The sequence below is a fragment of the Pistacia vera genome, unplaced genomic scaffold (assembly GCF_008641045.1).
Source record: "Pistacia vera cultivar Batoury unplaced genomic scaffold, PisVer_v2 Contig320, whole genome shotgun sequence".
In the NCBI taxonomy this organism is placed as follows: domain Eukaryota; kingdom Viridiplantae; phylum Streptophyta; class Magnoliopsida; order Sapindales; family Anacardiaceae; genus Pistacia; species Pistacia vera.
In genome coordinates this window covers 1036672-1055415 of record NW_022196136.1, presented here as the reverse complement: position 1 = coordinate 1055415, position 18744 = coordinate 1036672, and the positions used below count along the sequence as shown (strand labels likewise).

The 18744-nt window shown below is 40.8% G+C and overlaps 1 protein-coding gene across 1 annotated transcript in view; it reads right to left on the bottom strand.

Moving 5' to 3' along the window:
- Positions 1 to 18342: 18342 nt before the first annotated feature.
- Positions 18343 to 18744, bottom strand: part of LOC116137047 — a 2464-nt gene continuing 2062 nt past the window's right edge. Inside the window, exon 2 of the mRNA XM_031422733.1 lies at positions 18343 to 18367. Within this exon, the coding sequence (XP_031278593.1) occupies positions 18343 to 18367 (25 nt within the window). The remainder of the gene's footprint in view (positions 18368 to 18744) is intronic.

Sequence of the window (18744 nt, the reverse complement as noted above, 5' to 3'; positions counted from 1 at the left end):
TATATGCATTTAAAAAAAATTGTACTAATCGAATGTATCAAATACTTAATATACCTACATAGTGTGAATATTTTAACACAGTATAGCGAGAAAGAAGCAAAAAATGAGAGAAAGAAAAATAGAGCACTATAATCTTTTTTCTTCACCTTCCGCAAGAAAGAAAAATTACAGAATTTATACAATAAGACTATTGGTTTTGGTTTGTTTGATCTACAACTTGCGTTATTGGTTTTGGTTTGTTTGATCTACAACTTGCGTCTCCACTTGCAGGCCAACTTTTGTCTATTTTGTAACTTGTAGTGCAATTTGTTTTCCCATTTGCATGCCATTAGAAAGTGATAAAAGTGTGAAGAAAATTGGCGCCAATTCAGCTTTAATCCTGCATTGCATATGACTTCTATAGTTTGGACCTTTTTTCCTTAAGTGAAGCTTGATCTTTTGGTTAACATCGTCCCTCAAGCTAAAACTTAAGCAAAAAAAAAAAAAAAAAAAAAAAAAGAAAAAGGGTGATACGGGGATAATCTGGATTGATTCGAATATAATGGACTAATTCTCCTTTTGGGAACTGTTTATTTCTGCTGTTGGATCCTCAGAATTTGAGGCTTGACATGCTAAGGATCGCCCCTCAAGTTCAAATGGGGAGGAGGTAACAACAATGCGAAGATTATCACAAAGAATTTGAAAGCAAGAACCAGACAGTGGCTTTGTCAAGATATCAACAACCTGAAACTGAGAGGCAGCATATTGAACCATCAGGCGTTTGGAATGAACCATTTCTCGGACAAAGTGAACGTTAATTTTGATGTGTTTAGTGCATGCATGGAACACGAGGTTGGCTGCAAGAGCACCTGCATTTGTGTTATCACCCTAGAGAATAGGAACACTAGGGATGGTAATATGGAGCTCATGAAAAAGGTTTTGGAGCTTAGCCACTTCATTGGAAGCCTAAGCAAAGGCATGGTACTTAGCTTCAGTGGAAGAGAGAGCTACCACCTGTTGCTTTTTGGAACTCCATTGGATTAAATTAGACCCAAGAAAGAGGCAATAACCGTTGGTAGATTTTCGATCAGAAAAATTACTTGCCCAGTCAACATCTATATAGCCTTCACGATGCAAGGTAGGACACTTTCAAAAGGTAAGTCCATGACTTAGAGTGTCTTAAAGATAACGAAGAACATGCTTATAGGCTATCCAATGATTAGATGTTGGTGCTTTAAGGAATTGACTCAGCCTATTAACGGTAAAGGAGATGTCAAGTCTACTCATTATAAGATACTGAATAGCACCAATAAGACTGCTATACAAGGAAGGCTGATCAAAGAGAGGTCCATCATCAAATTGCAACTTGGAACCAAACACCATGGAGTAGTACACGGGTTGCAATTTTGCATACCAAATCACTGGAGAATTTCTTTAGCATATTTTTGCTGATTTAGTTGAAGACCATGAGGTGTATGAATGACTGAAATGCCAAGGAAGTACTGAATAGGACCAAGAATCTTGAGACCAAAAGTAGCATCCAAATGAGTGACAATTTGTTGAGTAAAAGAAGTATTATTGTCAGTGAGTAGGATGTCATCTACATAAACAAGTATGTAGACAACCGTGGTATCTTGATGATAGTAGAACAAGCTGGAGTCTGATGTAGAATTGGTGAAACCATGATTGACCAAGGCTGACTTAAGTTTGTCAAACCATGCTTGGGATGCCTGCTTCAGCCCATACAGGGCTTTGTGAAGTTTGCAGATGTAGGATGGTTTGGAAGGATCAATAAAATCCCCTAGTTGAGATATATACACAGACTTGATGAGGTCTCCATTGAGGAATGCGTTGTTAAACGTCGACTTGTTGCACTTCCCATCTATTATAGACAGCAAGGGAGAGTATAACTCTAATGGTGGAAGCTTTAATAATAGGAGAAAACATCTCAAAATAATCAATGCTGGGAACCTGATGAAAACCTTTCACGACAAGATGTACTTTATACCATTGAAGGCTTCCATCAATATTTAACTTGACCTTAAAGACCCATTTGTTCCCAACCACAGTCATATCGTCTCTATATGGAACTAAAGTCCATGTATGATTAGTTTGTAGTGCATCAAACTCGGCTATCATGGCTTTTAACCAAAGAGGATGCTGAAGAGCAGCAACAATAGAAGAAGGCTCTGTATGAGTCTCAGGTAGAATTGAACTGATGAGGGCTTTTGCTTTCTATCTGGTTATCATTAGATGGACATTTTGAGTAAGAGGGTGAGATGGTGGAGGAAAGGAAGAAGGTGTTGTAGTAGGATAACCCCGAAGATCAACCTCCAGCTAAATTGAGGGAGATTGTGGAGAAGTACTGATGATAAGAGATTTGAAGATAACATGATTAAGGACAGGGGATGTAGTTGATGATGATAATAATCGAGAGGAATTAGGCATAGGCTGTTTTAGAGAAGAAACGTCAATTAGAAATTTCCAAGATTGAGAAGACTACAGACAGTTTATGGCTTTGGTGGGAGCAAGTGTAAGAGTGAAATCATAAGCAAAAGGGAAGACTTGCTTATTAAATTTTACACTTTGAACAATGTAGACTTTGCCGTGAGAATTAAGACAAAAATGTCCCTTATGATGTGAGCTATACCCCAAGAGAACACATTGCTCAGAATGAAAAGAAAACTTATGTTTTTGGTAAGGTCTGATGAAGGGAAAGCATTAGCATCCAAAAATATGAATACCCTGGTAGTCCGGGGACTTATGAAGAAGCTTCTAAAAAGGAGTTTGATTATGTAAAACCACCATAGGTAACCTATTAATAAGATACACAGTCGTGTGAAAGCCAAACACCAATATTCAAGTGGCATAGATGCTTGAGCCAACAATGTTAATCCCATCTCAGTCACATGTCTATGCTTAAGTTCTATTTTACTATTTTGTTGGTATGTGTGAGGGTATGGATGCCTAAAATGTATCCCTTGTTGGGCAAAGTACAAGGCTAAGGGGCGAAATTCTCCACCCTAATCTGATTGAAATGTCCTTATCTTACTATCAAATTGTTGAGCAACTATTTATACGAACTGTTGTATTATATTGTTAACTTCAGATTTGAACTTCATTCGATAGATCCAGGAGTATCTAGTGTAGTCATCAACCAAGAGTAAGTAATATTTAAAACTAGTAGCTGAGCTGATAGGGGTAGGTCCCCAAACATCTGTAAAAACAAGCTCAAAAGGTGTATTTGTTTGAGAGCTGGAAAGAGGAAAATGACTTTGATGAATCTTCCCATATTGACATGCTTCACAAAAACTAATTTTATTTAAGCTATGATCTATTACATTCAAATTTGTAACAAGAGTTTTAAATACAGAAGAATGAGGATGACTAAGTCTTCTGTGCCATAACTTCCCTGCTTTATCAATAGCTGAATGTAAAGATACATTATGGGCTAGTAGTGGCTGGACATGAGGTATCAAGACTGGATGAGTTATTCAAATATGCAGTAGCAGGTGTAGCAGACTTTGAACTGATGGAAGAGTCTGTCAAATTAAGTAAAACTTGAGAGACTTGCAGTTGTAGAGATATTACTGTAGACGACTCAGCTTGTTGATTGTTGAGGGCAGTTGGAATGTGAAGCTGATAGAGTCCATTACGTACATAGCCTTTAAGTAGAATCACCTGTGATGTCTTGTCCTTAACAACACATTCATCCGTAGAAAATTCAATAACCACATTGTTGTCATGTGTAATCTTTGAAATACTTAGAGGATTTTTTGTTACTTAAGGTACACAGAGAATATTTTTAAGTTGTAAGGATTTTTTTATATAAGAAGAAGGAATGAGAGTCAAACCTGTGTGAGAATGCCAAGACATTGACCATTGCCCACTTAGAGAGACTCTGAACCATTGTATTGATTTTTGAAGGAAAGATTGTATAAATCTGGAGTGATATGGTAAGCCGCTCCTGAATCAAAATACCAAGTAGGATCTACTATGGTGAGTAGAGTGGCTATTTTATTTGTTGGTTTTCCAGCTGATAGGTTCTTCATCTGTGTTTCTCCTGAGGGTTCATAAGATGATTGTGTTTGATCAGCATGAAAGGTTGAATAAGTGTACCAAGGCTAATTTGCAGGTGCTCAATTTTGAAAATGTAGTGGATTGTGAATTATAGGTGTGGAGGTAGAAGGAAACTGATTTGGAACATAGCTGGACTATGGACACTGCGAGCTTACAAAATAGGCTTGTGCAGGAGCTGTAGCTTGTGCAGATTTCTGTGACATATTTTAGTCTAAGGTCTATGATTCTGATTCCCTTGAAAGTTAGTTTCAAATCGATGACAACACTAAAAGGCCATATGACCGGTTTTCCCACACAATTATAATTTTGGAAATTTTGACCAATTTGATAGATATTTTTGTGTCATTTTGGTTTGGAGGTAGAGATTGAGTGAGTGTTGTGTTGGTGGCTCTGAATTATTTTGCAGTGGAATATTTTGGGATCAAGAAAAGGACTTTTTAGTTGGTAAAAATGCAACAGCTTCATGAAAGCCTATATATGTTGTGTGTTGTTTTTCTAACCTCATCTCATGTTTATGCAGTAGGAATTAAGCCTCCTGTAGAGATACTTCACTACTTCTTGACGTTAAAGTTGCTACCATGGCATCATATTCAAGGCCAAGGCCATCAAGGATGTATAATAGCAACTCTTCATCATTTATGGTTACTCCAGTGGCAGTAAGATAACCAGCAATCCATTTCATCTTCAGTACATATTCGTCTATGCTAGAGTTCTCTTTCTTAGTGGTTTGCAATTGGTTTCTTAAGTGTAATACTCTAGCCTTAGAATCAGTCAAGAAATGCATCTCCAAGGTATGCCATATATCATAGGCTATTTCACAATTTGCTACATGCCTAAACATAGTTTCAGATATGGATGAGATTAACTAGCTAAATAGAAACTAATCTATTTTCTTCCACATGATATGTTCAGAATTGATTACTTTCTTAGATTCATCAATTGAGGACAAAATAAAGGCAGAGGGACGAAGTTTCTCACCTGTGACAAAGCTTTCTAACTCATAAGCTTTCAAGGTTGGGAAGACTTAAAACTTCCAATATGCGTAGTTCCTCTCTCCTAGCTTCACAATGATGGAGGGTAAAGTGTTGTTCAGAGTTATGGGTGAGAAGGAGTTTGTCATTTTCTCAATCGAAATAAGACCGGAAGGTGAAGGTGTACTTGGATCTGCCATTGACGTGTGTCAAGACAACTCTGATACCATGTGAATATTTCAACACAGTAGAGAGAGAAAGAAGCAAAAAAATGAGAGAATGAAAAACAGAACACTATAATCTTTTCTCTTCACCTTCCGCAAGAAAGAAAAATTACATAATTTATATGGTGAGACTATTCTTCTCCACTGTTGATCATCAACTAACTAAGTGAAATACAATGGTTTTGGTTCGTTTGATCTGCAACTTGCATCTCCACTTGTAGGCCAACTTGTGTCTATTTTGCAACTTGTAGTGTAATTTGTTTTCCCATTTGCATGTCGTTAGAAGGTGATAAAAGTGTGAAGAAAATTGGCGCCAATTCAGCTTTAAACCTGTATTGCATATGACTTCTGCAGTTTGGACCTTTTTGGCTTAAGTGAAGCTTGATCTTTTGGTTAACACATAGAGATTTAGATGAATGTGAACTATTTACATTTAAGGTAAATTAATACTTAACATTGAATGATTAAGACCAAGAAATTTTATATTCATTGAATAGAATACTAAATTTTTCCCAATAGAAACTACAATGAAACAACAATACCTAACAGATATAACAAAATCAAATAATTAATGTTCAATAAACTAAAAATACCATCATTAATTTACAAAAATACTAAAAACCAGATTCAAATAACAATATTGACTCTCATTAATAATTAACACAATATTATCTAAGAAGTCAAAATACATAAAAAACTGTTCGCCATCCAATATCCACATAGAAATTATATAAACCACAAAGACCATAGTAACAACATAATTTTCATATGCTTGCACCAAAAAAACACCACCAAAACATCATGATTCCCTAAAAAAGAACGAAAACACAACCCACAAATATATTACAATCACCATCACAAATTGTACAACGAATCATTGCAAAAGCTACTCAGAACAACAACACCACTGTACAAGCAATACGGTTGATGTAAGTTTTATTAACATCATCATATTTTGTTAATCTGTTTATTTCATTATTTTGTTGATCATACAGAAAACAGTATTACGACTCCTAACAATTGGAATGGGTTATGCCGAATCACTGGTGTCTTTAGTTCTTAATTGTATTCTAATACATGAAAATCAAAATACATGTTAGAATCGATGTTTAACTTAATCATATTTCGCACACTTTTTTATTGTTAATTCCTTAATCTTACAGGGAATGATATTATGATTGCCAATTGTTGAAACCATTATTTACACTTTTTTTTTTATTATTATTATTACGGATCTTGTGTTTACCTTACAATTTACAGGTGCAAATTTCTAAACAAACGTAAAGGAAGTCTTACATAGAAGAAACATCTTCAAACAACGACACAAACTGCCAATGATAACAACAGCAAGACTTTCAATTATGAAGATCCTTGCAGAAGCAGAAAATAAACATGCTTCGCTACTACTTGGAACACATTTGTTCTTCGTGAAACATGATAGAGATAGAGGATTACAACTACTTATTGTAGCTTACAAACAAGATGACATGCGAGCAATGTATCATACTGTCATTGCTTTACTCACTATATATGACAATAGAGGTATAAAAATTCTAATGAAATTGGTAAAACTATCCAATCATTTCCATAAATTGAAAAATTGCAGGGAAGTATTCAAGTCCATGACTCCAACTGCGACAATTCTCATTAAAAGAAGAATATTTCGGACTTACGACAAGGAGAATTGAAATCGTATACACTGGGATAGATCAACGTCAGTAGAAAATATCACATGTCAAAGATGTAATGTAGATTACTAGATAGTATGTATGAAATTTATTTTTTAGTAACACATGTAAAAATTTAAATGCTTTTTAATTTAATTTGAAAATAGAAGTTAAAACTTATTGGATTGTCTACAATTAATCCAACTATTAGATAACTTATAAAAAAATAATTACAAAATTACAATGATCAATAAAACATGAACAATATTTAATAAAAATGTTACACAACAGTAATTATGAGAATGTTAGAGAATTAAACTCGTTCGACAAACATCAATCTAAATATATTATAAAGTAAATTAACAAAATCTATAAATAACCATTCCTATGACATATCTAAAAAAAGTTCCATTATATTATTAATCAAATTGAATCCCACGCCGAACCATAAGATGTTTTAGGAACTCGCTTGCCGAACCATTATTAACTACCTAACCAATATATTATAATATCATCATGACAATTCTGGCTTGAATACTTAACAAAATATTTATTATGCTTTTATTTGATGTTGTGCGAACTATCTGCTACTGTTTCATAGCCTCTTATCCAAAAAGTTATTAACATTTTTTCAATTGACGTGTTTATTTATTACTAGACGTCTATTCATTTTCTCAAAGCCACTTTTATATTGTTAAAAAACAATCCCAAAAACTTTGAATGAACTGTATGGATTGATGTTTATTTTCAAAATCAATTTGAGGATTATAGATATGAAACAAGCATATGAATCTTATACAATGACACTTTTTTTTGCACAAAAGATCAATATAATTTTAAATTTTAAATAATTAATTTACATAATAATAAAGTGATATCAATAACCAACTTTTTTCATATTATTATTATTTGTATGATTAACCGTTTTGCATAAATGTCATATACATCTTTACCGCCTTCTCCAATCTATTTTTATTATTCTTTCTATTAAACTTGTGCCAATAAGATTTTATTCTTCTTAAATGGCCGTGTTTATTTATTATAACATATCTATTCATATTTCGTCTGTTTCTTCCGTATTCCTATTTAAATAAAGCAAATCAATATATAATCTGATGTAAATTACCAAAATTTTAATTATAAAACTAAAATACTTGATAAAACATAAACAATTTTTAATATTTTAATAGATATTTAATAAGAAAATGTTAGACAAAAGTATTTATGAGAATGTTAAAAAATTAAACATAATCAACAAATATCAATCTAAATATATTATAATCTTAATTGACAAAAACTATAAATAACCATTTCTATTACAAGTTTTAAAAAACTTTCGAACCATTATTAATTAAACAAGACCAATGCCGAACCATATAAATATTTTATAACCATATTGCCAAACTACAATTTACTACTTGTAGACGTAAAAATCTACCTGTACGAAAGGGGGGTCTGATCCCGTGAGGTTGAGACCACTAGCGATCCGCTGTACCTGCATACGTAGAGAAACAAACGCGTGAAGCGTACGGGAAACACCGGAGTGGTGTTTGCCGTAGACTCTCCGACGCTCAAGTCAGCAAGTCTGAAGAGGCTAGTATAGTGAGGGCTAGGGAGTAGAGAGGTTACCGGAAGTCTACTCGGGGACTGTGACTACGGTAGTGATGTGAAGCTCTCAAGTCAGAGCTTCGGGTGTGAAGGTGTAATGTAATGTGTCCCTTGTGAGAGGGCTGGCCTCTGTTTATATAGTGATTGTCCGGTCTCCTAATCCTGGTGGGAGTAGGAGTCCTAGTGTGACTCTAATGCAAACCCTAGAAGAATTAGGGCCGTGGTAAGCTATCTTACCATTGTCCGGATAGGAAGGTGATCTTGATTAGGAAAGTAACTTCAAGTAGGAAAGTGTTCTGAATAGGAAGGTGACCTCGAATAGGAGATTGTTCAGGAATAGGAAAATATTCTGTGGGGGCCGTGGGCTCTGGACTCGTCCATGGACCTAGAGAATGGACTGGGATTAGGAGGCTCGTGCCCAGGTGGTTTAGGCCGGCTGTATCTTGTATCAAATGGGCCTAATCTGAATTGGGTCGCATTGGGATTGGGCTTGGCTTCTCCTTCACTGTCACGCCCGTTTTTCTATTTGGGCCAAGGATGATTTTTGGCCCTAACAGTTTGCCCCCCACTCTCTGAGTTAAGAGTTTCTGAAGTCAGAGAGTAGGAAGCAATCGAGGGGCGCTCGGTCTTCCTTCCTAGATGATCGGTTGTTGGTATAGCTGATCCGATCGTTGTAGGTGATCCTTGGTCGGGGTTGTTCGGTATCCATTACCGATCCAAAGTATACCATCATTGGAGTGGTGTGCTCGATCGGTGTGAAGGGCCAAAGGGACAGACAACGAGGCTTCGGGGGCTCACGAGCTTGTTCGGTACGTCCTATTGACTGAGAGATGAGGTATCTATTGTCGTGGTGTCCACTCGATGGGCTAGGCCAAATGAATAAGAGCATTAAACTGAATGTGTTCGCTTGGTCGGGGTGCTCAGGTGATCGAATGGAAGAAATGTGCAAGTCTTCACCATTAACTGTCCGTTTGTCCGCTCTGGAAGGATGAATGGGCGAGGCCTCCACCTTTTTTACCTATATGGAGCTCGGGTTAGGTCGTTCCAAGCTGGTCGACCAGTCGGGAGGCTCGCACCAGCTTGTGAATCATGGGCCTATTGGGTCTATTCTGGCAGTCGCGTGCTGGCTAGGTCGGGAAGGCAGGATGATGGAGAGTGGCTTCCGCTGCACTTTCCAAGGTTGCTTGGATCCCTGCCATGTGTACAATGGCAATTCGATTCTGGTTTTCAAGGCGGGAAAACGAAAAGGCGCGCTAACTGCCGTCCAATAGCAGGCCGCCACGTGTCTTGGTTTGTCAGACTTTCCTTTTAAAAACGAATAGGCAGACTGTTCGTCTCCCATTCGCATTTTTCACTGTTTTTCCTGCAAAAATCTTGCTTTTCTTTTCCTTTCACCTTCGTTCTGGTTTTTCTTCAGCGGTAGCAGTTCTTCTCGGCAGGCTTCGGTTTTTCTTCCAGGTAAACATCTTTTTGTGCTGTTTGTTCGTTTCTTTTGTTTTTGTTTGTGGTAGTTTTGCTGAGTTTTTGGAGAATAGGGTGGAGTTTTTGTAATTTCAATTGTTTTTTGAGGCGTTTAGAAGTGTTAGTGCTTTGGTTTTCTAGACTAGGCTTGGATTTTTGGTTTCTGGTGAGTTTCCGGCGTTTTCCTCTGGTTTTCTGGAAAAAGGGAAGACGAAGTCAAGTTAGGTACAATTTGGTTCTGTTGGTCTGCCTGACTGAATAATGTGATAGCTTGGGGAGTTATGGGGGAGATAGGTCATCTGGTCCATCCGACTAAGTGGTGAGGGAGCGTGCGGAGTGGAGTGGAGTGAAGAGGTGGTTGGTCGTCCAGACCGAGTGGGTGATTTTGAGTTGGTGAATCGGTGAGCAAGGGCGAATAGGCTTAGTGTTGAATTTGAAGGCGAGTCGGTCACTTGGGGCGAGCGAAGGAAGACTTGAATCTAAGACCGGGTCGATCGGCAGGGAGAGTCGACCAGGGTTTAGGAGTGAACTTGTTTTCGGGTAGGTTGACTGATACTGAGGGGCGAGTGATAACTGTGTTTGTGGGCTTGTTCGGTCGGTAGCTCAGGTCGAGTGGTCGCTTGACACTTAGAATTTTTGGGAGTCAAGAGCAACGCTTGAGTCGGTCGGTCAGGTTGGGCGATCAAGCCAACATGTTAGATTCTGAATCAGCTAGTTCAAGCCAGATTGTGGCAGACCCAGAGGATGAGTACGAGCGTACCCCTACCATGGTGATGATTCCTAAGGGGGACGTTCCAATGGGCGTACCAACTGGAGTTAGTGTAGCTGTCCCATGGACGAGTGAAGTTGGCCCGAGTGGCTCGGACAGGCATAGGAGAAGTGGGGAAGACTCCGAAGGGACTGGTAGTCCATTCTCGTCTAGTAGTAGCTCTAAGGAAGAGCCGAGCCAACAGGGCAGCAGGATTTTGACTAGAGATTATCCGTCCGTGCTGAAGGATAGTGATGTGTGGCGCATCCAGACCGTGTATCACATTCTGAATTTGGTTGATATCTGGACGTTGTGATCGTACAAGTGGGTCGACTGGGAGGCACAGGGCTGGATTAGTGTTTACGAGAAGTGGTTTCATGATGGGTTGAGGCTACTTGTCCCTCGCCTCATCTGGGAGGTGTTGAACCACTTCATGATTGCCCCATCTCAGCTTATGCCGAATGCTTGGAGATTGCTGATGGCTTTGGAGGACCTCTGTGTTCAGAACAAAGTAAGGTTTGGGCTACACGAGTTGCTGTACTCGTACTTCCTGAAGGAGAATGATAAGGAGAAGGGTCGGTGTCTGTTAAACTTGAGGCATGATCAGTCTTACCTGATGACCGACCTGCGGTCTAGTGATAAGAACTGGAAGGACCGATACTTCTTCTTGAGGGTTATCCTATTTTTGGAAAGAGAGGTCAGGGCGAGATCCCGATCGGCTAGCGAGCTACTGGTGAGAACTTAGTTGTTTCTTTTGTACTTTTGATTACTAAATCTTGATTGTGTTTTTTGTTTGAAGAGCTTGAGTTCAATCAGGCTGGGTAGAGCGGAGATGGCTTGGACGTTGCAACCCAGAAAGTGTTAGCCATCCCTTTGGAGCAGAAGGACTGGCGAGTAGTGCTAGCAAAGTCCAACCTGAGGACCAGCATTCTTTAGGCCATAGTCGAGGCGATCTAGAGAGGTACTCCCTTCCCCTCGCTGAAGCAAACTGGGATGTGCTTTTGAGTCGATACTGCAATCATACCATTTTTGGTGAGTCCGGGCTGAACCTACTAACCGTTGGAGAGTTTGCACTTGCAGAATCACTGATGAAGAAGTTGACCGTCCCGAGGGCGAGCGAGTCCATCGCCCGACGTCGAGAGAAGAGAAAGAGGGAGTCCTTGGCCAGGAAGGACAGGAGAGTAGAGGATGTGTTAGCGACGCTGCCGAGTCAGCAGCTGTCGAGTCAGCAACCTGCAGTTGGAGCTGGGTCGTCCCAGATCGCAGTCATGGATGAGGAGGCCGGGAAGATTACATTCACTATTCTGGCTACTGCGTCAACTTACTCTGATGCGACTACCATGAGTAAGTTGGCTGACTCTTTTTTGTTCCCGACGGACGACGCGTGCCTGAACTAGATGGGTGCAGTTGCTACGGCTGATTGGGGGGTATCCCACGCCGTTCAGGTACGGCAATAGTATTCGATGATTTTGTTCCTGAATTTCGTTCTGATGGCAATGTTTTGTTGTGTAGGTACTCACTAGCAGTCTTCATCTGAGAAAGTCTGTTGTGGCACAGGAGAAACGGATACAGGATGTATCCAAGGCCAATACCAGCTTGCGCCAGAGAGAGGCAGCAGCCCAGAGGGCCGAGCAAGAGTTTCAGCAACGTCTGAGGGATAGCAAGCGTGAGATGGAGAAGTTGAGGCGTGAGTTGGCCGAGAAGACTACAGAGATCGAATCTCTTAGGGAGCAGTGTATTTCCATCTCTGATGACGCTATCATCAAGGCCCGTGGTGAACTCATGTTTGAGTTCAAGGAAGGGAATAACTCTTACTGGGATCCGAACGAAGACATCCAGCTCATGTAGGAGTTGCTAGAAGAGGGAGACGGTCATTTGGGGGGTAGGACAAGGAACAGATGCCTGACCTTGCTAGTTAGCCAAGGCCTTTGGATGCTGGGGATGCGAGCGACTGGGCTGCTAGGATGGGTGCTGGTAGTGCGGACATGATGATTGAGTCGGAGATGGAAGAGGCGACTCGTATTGAGGATACTTAGCTTAGTTTTTCCTTTATGTATTTTGGGGTTTGCGATGTCCTTTTTCTCGGCGTGTGTGCCATTTTTTTGTATTCTGAACTGAGCCGTTTGAGGCTATCTGTATTATACTCGGTTGTTCTAACTTCTGATGCTTTCTTCATGGATGAGTGAGTTGTTCATTGTTTCTTTACTTTGGATGCACCAAGTTGTGTTTGTTACTTTAGTGTGGCCCAGTGGCTAAGGCATGTAGGCCTTATGTTGGGCTAGGTTGGTGCTTTGCTTATTTCCACTGTAAGAACCATTCACTCGGTCTGGCTGATCGAGTACGAAGTCTCTTGGATTGGATGAAGTCAATCCGGAGGTGTGAATTCTTGGGTCGGACAGGTTCGACTTGAAGGTGTGAATCGTAGATCGGGCTAAGCTGATTTGATGGAGTCACTTAGTGGATCGGGCGGGGCTGACCGAAGATGATTTCGTGAACCGAGCGAGGTTGATTTGAAGGTGTTTTTGTGAACCGAGCGGGGTCGATTCGAAGGTGTTTTAGTGAATCGAGCAGGGTCGATTCGAAGGTGTTATCATGAATTGAGCGGGGTCGATTCGAAGGTGTTATTGGAAAATCGGGCAGGGCCGATTCAAAGGTGTGAAATCGTGGATCCGACGGGGTAGATCTGACAGTGCGAAATCGTGAATCGGGCAGGGCCGATTTGAAGGTGTAATCGCGAATCGAGCAGGGTCGATTCGAAGGTGCGATTTCGTGGAACAGGCATGGTCGATCTGAAGGTGTTACAAATAATTGATCGACTGGAGTCGATTTGGAGATGAAAAATTTCTGAATAATACTTCATTAATATTTGGCCATGAGGTCGACTGTCTAAGATGAGGTGGATAGGCCCACTCATCCCTTTTAAAATAAATAAGGAAACATAAAAAAGATAAGTTCACCTAGAAGTAGTAGCGTTTGAGGTGAACGACATTCCAACTGTTACTGATGTCTTTGCCCTCGGGGGTTTGGAGTTTGTAAGCACCCTTCCCCGCTTCTTTGGTTATCTTGTAAGGGCCTTCCCAGGTGGGGCCGAGTTTGCCAGAGTTGATCTCCTTGGTGTTTTGGAAGGCCTTGCGAAAGACCCAGTCGCCTATCTTGAAAGTCTGGATCCTCACGTTGCAATTGTAATGTCGGGCGGCCTATTGCTGATAGACTATGTTACGGATGCTCACTCGTTCGCGTAGTTTGTCGATGGTGTCCAGGTTCTGGCAAAGGTTCTAGTCGTTTGATTCCTCATCCGCCTATTGGAGCCTGGTGGATGAGACTGATACTTTGGCTGGGATGACTACTTCAGAACCGTATGTAAGAGAGAAGGGGGTCTCGCCCATTGACGAGCGAGCTGTGGTTCGGTATGACCAGAGGACTCTGGGCAGCTCATCTGCCCATGCACCCTTAGCTTTTTGCAACCGCTTCTTTACTATCTGAATGATGTTCTTGTTTGACGACTCGGCTTGGCCGTTAGACTGGGGTTGCGGGGGGGTTGAGAAGCTCAATTTTATTCCCCACATGTCACAGAAATCCCTGAAGCCTGAATTGATGAACTGGGATCCATTGTCGGTGACTGATGCGTGTTTCCTACAACATGCACTGTGTAGCAAGTATACTAATCGCACAAGTAATATAATGATGAGTGAGTATCGTTCCCACGAGGATTGTTAGCCAAGCACTAAGTTTCCTACTATTCTCAAGTTGGAGCAATCAATTTCTTTGGATTAATGGGAGCTATTTCTAATTAAAACAGAACAATAAAATTTAAACTAAACTTACTAAGAATGCGAGATGAAAACACGGATAGAAATTAATTCAAGTAAAACGGGTAGGGTTTTGACTTCATCGGATTTTATGGGTTAAACCTAAGAATTAAACTAAAATCATACTCATACGCATTGATTGTAAATTGAACTCTCCTAAGTGTTAAACATACCTTCTCAGGCTATGTTTCCCTACTCTTCCTTATCAACTTTCCGTACCCAACAATTTGAAAGTTAACAAATCCAAGTTCATTAAGCATAAGAATCCTAAAATGATTTCATTGATTTTTGAATCTATCTCTAGCATCCAATACTACAATGTTGATTACCCAAGAAGCCTAACATGATTCATTTCTCAATCTCACCAAGTTCATCACATAAAAGCATTAAAAATTCAGAGTAACACACAGTCAAAGCATAATCATATGAAAATAAAACAATAAATCACTTAACCCATTAAAATCCGAATTACAATCAAAACCCTAACCCAAAATGGGTTAGTTCATGGCTAAATCAACAACACAAATGAAAGAAATGAAAATATTATAGTTCAACATAATGAAAATGACAGAAAAGATAAGAAATCTCCCCAAATGATAAATCCTATGGTTTGAAATCGAATCTTCCTCTTTCGACAGCTCAAAATCGTTCAAAGATAAAATCAAAAGTAATGCAAAAGCTGCTCTAAACCCTCTTTGACCTCTCCTAGAAAAATGCTAAATGTTTCCTTTTATACTTCGCCCAAATTTCCCAGAAAAACACGCACTAAGTAAAACTGTGCGTTTTACAAAACTGGAATTCACGACCGTCGCTACGGCGAATAGAGCTGCCACTCTGCTTGCATCTTCGCTTGATTCTTCAATCTTCGGTGCTCTTCCTTGGAAGTGAGCTTCATAGTGCTTTATTCTGCTTTAGAACTCTCCCAACTTCTGAGATCCGCTTACTTCTGAGTTTAGAATTTCCAATTTTGTCCTTATTTGCTCAAAATGTCTATTTTAACCTGAAACACGAAATGTAAAGATTTAAGCAACAATTCAGGTTAAAATGAACTAAAAAGTACATGAAATCCGACTAAAAAGTCTAATGAAAATAGTATAATCCATGGATTATCAGTGACGATCTCCTTTGGTATCCCGAACCTGCAGATGACATTCTTCCAGATGAAGGCTTTTACCTCTCGGTCTTTGACTTGTGCGAAGGCTTCGGCTTCGGCTTCAATCCACTTGGTAAAGTAGTCTGTCACAGCTAACATGAAGACTCACTGTCCGGGTGCAGTCGGTAGTTTTCCCACGATGTCTATTCCCCACTTCATAAAGGGACAGGGTGTGAGGATGGAATGGAGTCGCTCTGGTGGGAGGTGTGAGACATGAGCAAACCTCTGACAACTATCGCACTTCTTCACATAAGCGGTCGAATCGATGTGTATGGTCAGCCAGTAATATCCAGCAGTGATCACCCCGTGTGCAAGGCTGCGTCCCCCAGTATGGTTTCCACATTCGCCTTCATGTAGCTCGGCAAGGACACATTGGGCCTCCTCTGGGCTTGTGCACTTGAGGTAGGAGCTCGAGAATGATTTTCTAAGGAGTTGGCCCTCATGTATGGTGAATCTGGCGGCTCTTGCTTTTAGTTATCGTGCCTCGTTCTTGTCAACTGAGAGTTCGTCTTGTTCCAAGTATCTCACTATCGGAGTCATCCAGCAGTCGGCTAGTTCAACACCCATGGCTTTCTCGGGTGGCTTGTTTGGTTGTCGTCCCTTCAAGTTGGCGGGCCACTGCATGAATAATAGAGGGATGGATGACTGGGAAGAGCATTTGAGGGTTGAGCCGAGATTGGCAAGGGCATCAGCGTGGGAGTTCTCTGCTCTGGGGATTTGGATGATGGAAAACTCATCGAATTGGGCCTGCAGCTCCTTGACCATGCTCAAGTAGGATGTCATCTTCGAGTTACGTGCTTGATACGTGCATTGCAGTTGATTGACCACGAGCTGGGAATCAGACTTCACCTCTAGTTTGTACGCTCCAATTTCTTTGGCTAAGGAAAGTCCAGCTATGAGGGGCTCATATTCAGCTTTGTTGTTCGTGCACTTGAACCCACACCGTATTGCCCGCTGGATGATGTCTCCTTCTGGCGTAACCAGTACCAATTCAAGTCCGCTTCCATTTACGTTACTCGAGCCGTCCACTAAGAGAGTCCACTTGGAGGGTGATCCGCCATTCATGCATAACAACTCACTTTCTGCTTAGGGGGTGTTATACGGGGTGAAATCAGCAATGAAGTCAGCTAAGGCCTGGGACTTGACGGCGGTGCGATGCTGGTATGATATGTTGAACTCACTGAGCTCTACTGTCCACTACAGGAGTCGGTCTGATAGCTCTGGTTTGTGTAGTATCTTTTTGAGTGGGAAGGAGGTGAGTACAATTATTGAGTGGCACTAAAAGTATGGCCTGAGCTTCTTGGATGCATTGATGAGGGCGAGGGCTAATTTTTCCAACTGATTGTACCGTGTTTCCACGTCAAGGAGTGACTTGCTTGCATAATAGACTAGCAACTGCTTCGTTTCTTCTTCCCGAACTAGTACTGCTGAGATGGCTGTCTCTGAGGCCGCTAGGTAAAAGTAGAGCTTCTCCCCGTCCACAGGTTTGGAGAGGAGCAGAGAGGAGGTCAGGTACCTCTTCAGCTGTTGCAAGGCTTCTTCGCAGGAGGTGGTCCACTTGAACTTCTTGGACTTCTTGAGAGCATAGAAGAAAAGATGGTACTTGTCGGCTGATCTGGAAATAAAACGGCTCAAGGCGAATACCCGTCGTGCGAGGCGCCAGACGTCTTTGATGCAAGTTGGAGACGGTATACTAAGGATTGCTCTGATTTGGTCGGGGTTGGCTTCTATCCCTCGCTGAGTCACTATGTAGCCCAAGAACTTACCTGACGAGACCCCGAATGAGCACTTTGCTGGATTTAGCTTCATGTTGTACTTCATAAGGATGGTGAATGCCTGGCTGAGGTGGTCGAGGTGCTGTTCGGCCATCAGTGACTTGACAAGCATGTCGTCGATGTATACCTCCATGGTGTCTCCGAGGTACTCAGCGAACATCTTGTTAACGAGCCGCTGGTAGGTGGCCCCGACGTTCTTCAGGCCTAATGGCATCACCTTACAGCAATAGGTTCCCCTTTCCGTGATGAATGCTGTCTTCTCTTGGTCGTTCGGGTGTATCAAGATCTGGTTGTACCCTGAGAAAGCGTCCATGAAACTAAGGAGCTCGTGACCTGCAGTCGCATCGACCATTATGTCGATATGTGGGAGAGGAAAGGAATCCTTGAGGCAGGCTTTGTTTATGTCTGTGAATTCAATGCACACTCTCTATTTCCCGTTCTTTTTCTTTACGACCACAACATTCGCCAGTCATTCGGGGTAGTGGACCTCTTTGATCATACCATTGCTCAGGAGCTTCTCAACCTCTTCGTTGACAATTCGGTTACGCTCTACTACAAATTTCCTTCTCTTCTGTTTCACTGGTGGGTGATCTAGGTCTACCTTGAGCTGGTGGACCATTATTTTCGGACTGACTCCGGTCATGTCGGCTTGGGACCAGGCGAAATAGTCTTGGTTCTGTTTGAGGAATTCTATCAGCTTCTCTCTTATCTTGGGCTTGAGGTGGTACCCTATGTGTGTCTTTCTCTTGGGGTCATCCGAATGTATCTGTACTTCATCCAACTCTTCCATAGATGGTTGATCTGGCTCGGTCGGTGGGGTTGGATGAGACTGTAATTGCTATGAAGAGTTACCTGTCACACTTACTCTCAACTACTATTCTTATAGTTCATACTATGTAAAATATAAAGATGTATATCATACGAAAGATAGTGGGCTCAAATTTTTCTTTACTCATAAAATATAATTCTTTACAAATACAAAAGACTATGTATTTAAAAACTTTCTAATTAATACAAAATATCATGACTGGTAGACAGTGGTGCCAATACTCTTCGCTCCTCGACGTCCATCCGACCGTTGCTCCTATTTCCTGCAAAACAGAGAAGAACAACGGGGTGAGCACAACAATGCTCAGTAAGTAAATCCTCTACTACCTGTCCCCGCAACTCACTCTTTGGTTCTTTCCTCACTCTACTGTTCTTCTATTTCTATTTCTCACTGTCTTCCTTTTTCTTTCTAATACTGTTATTCTCCTTTAACTCTGCTCT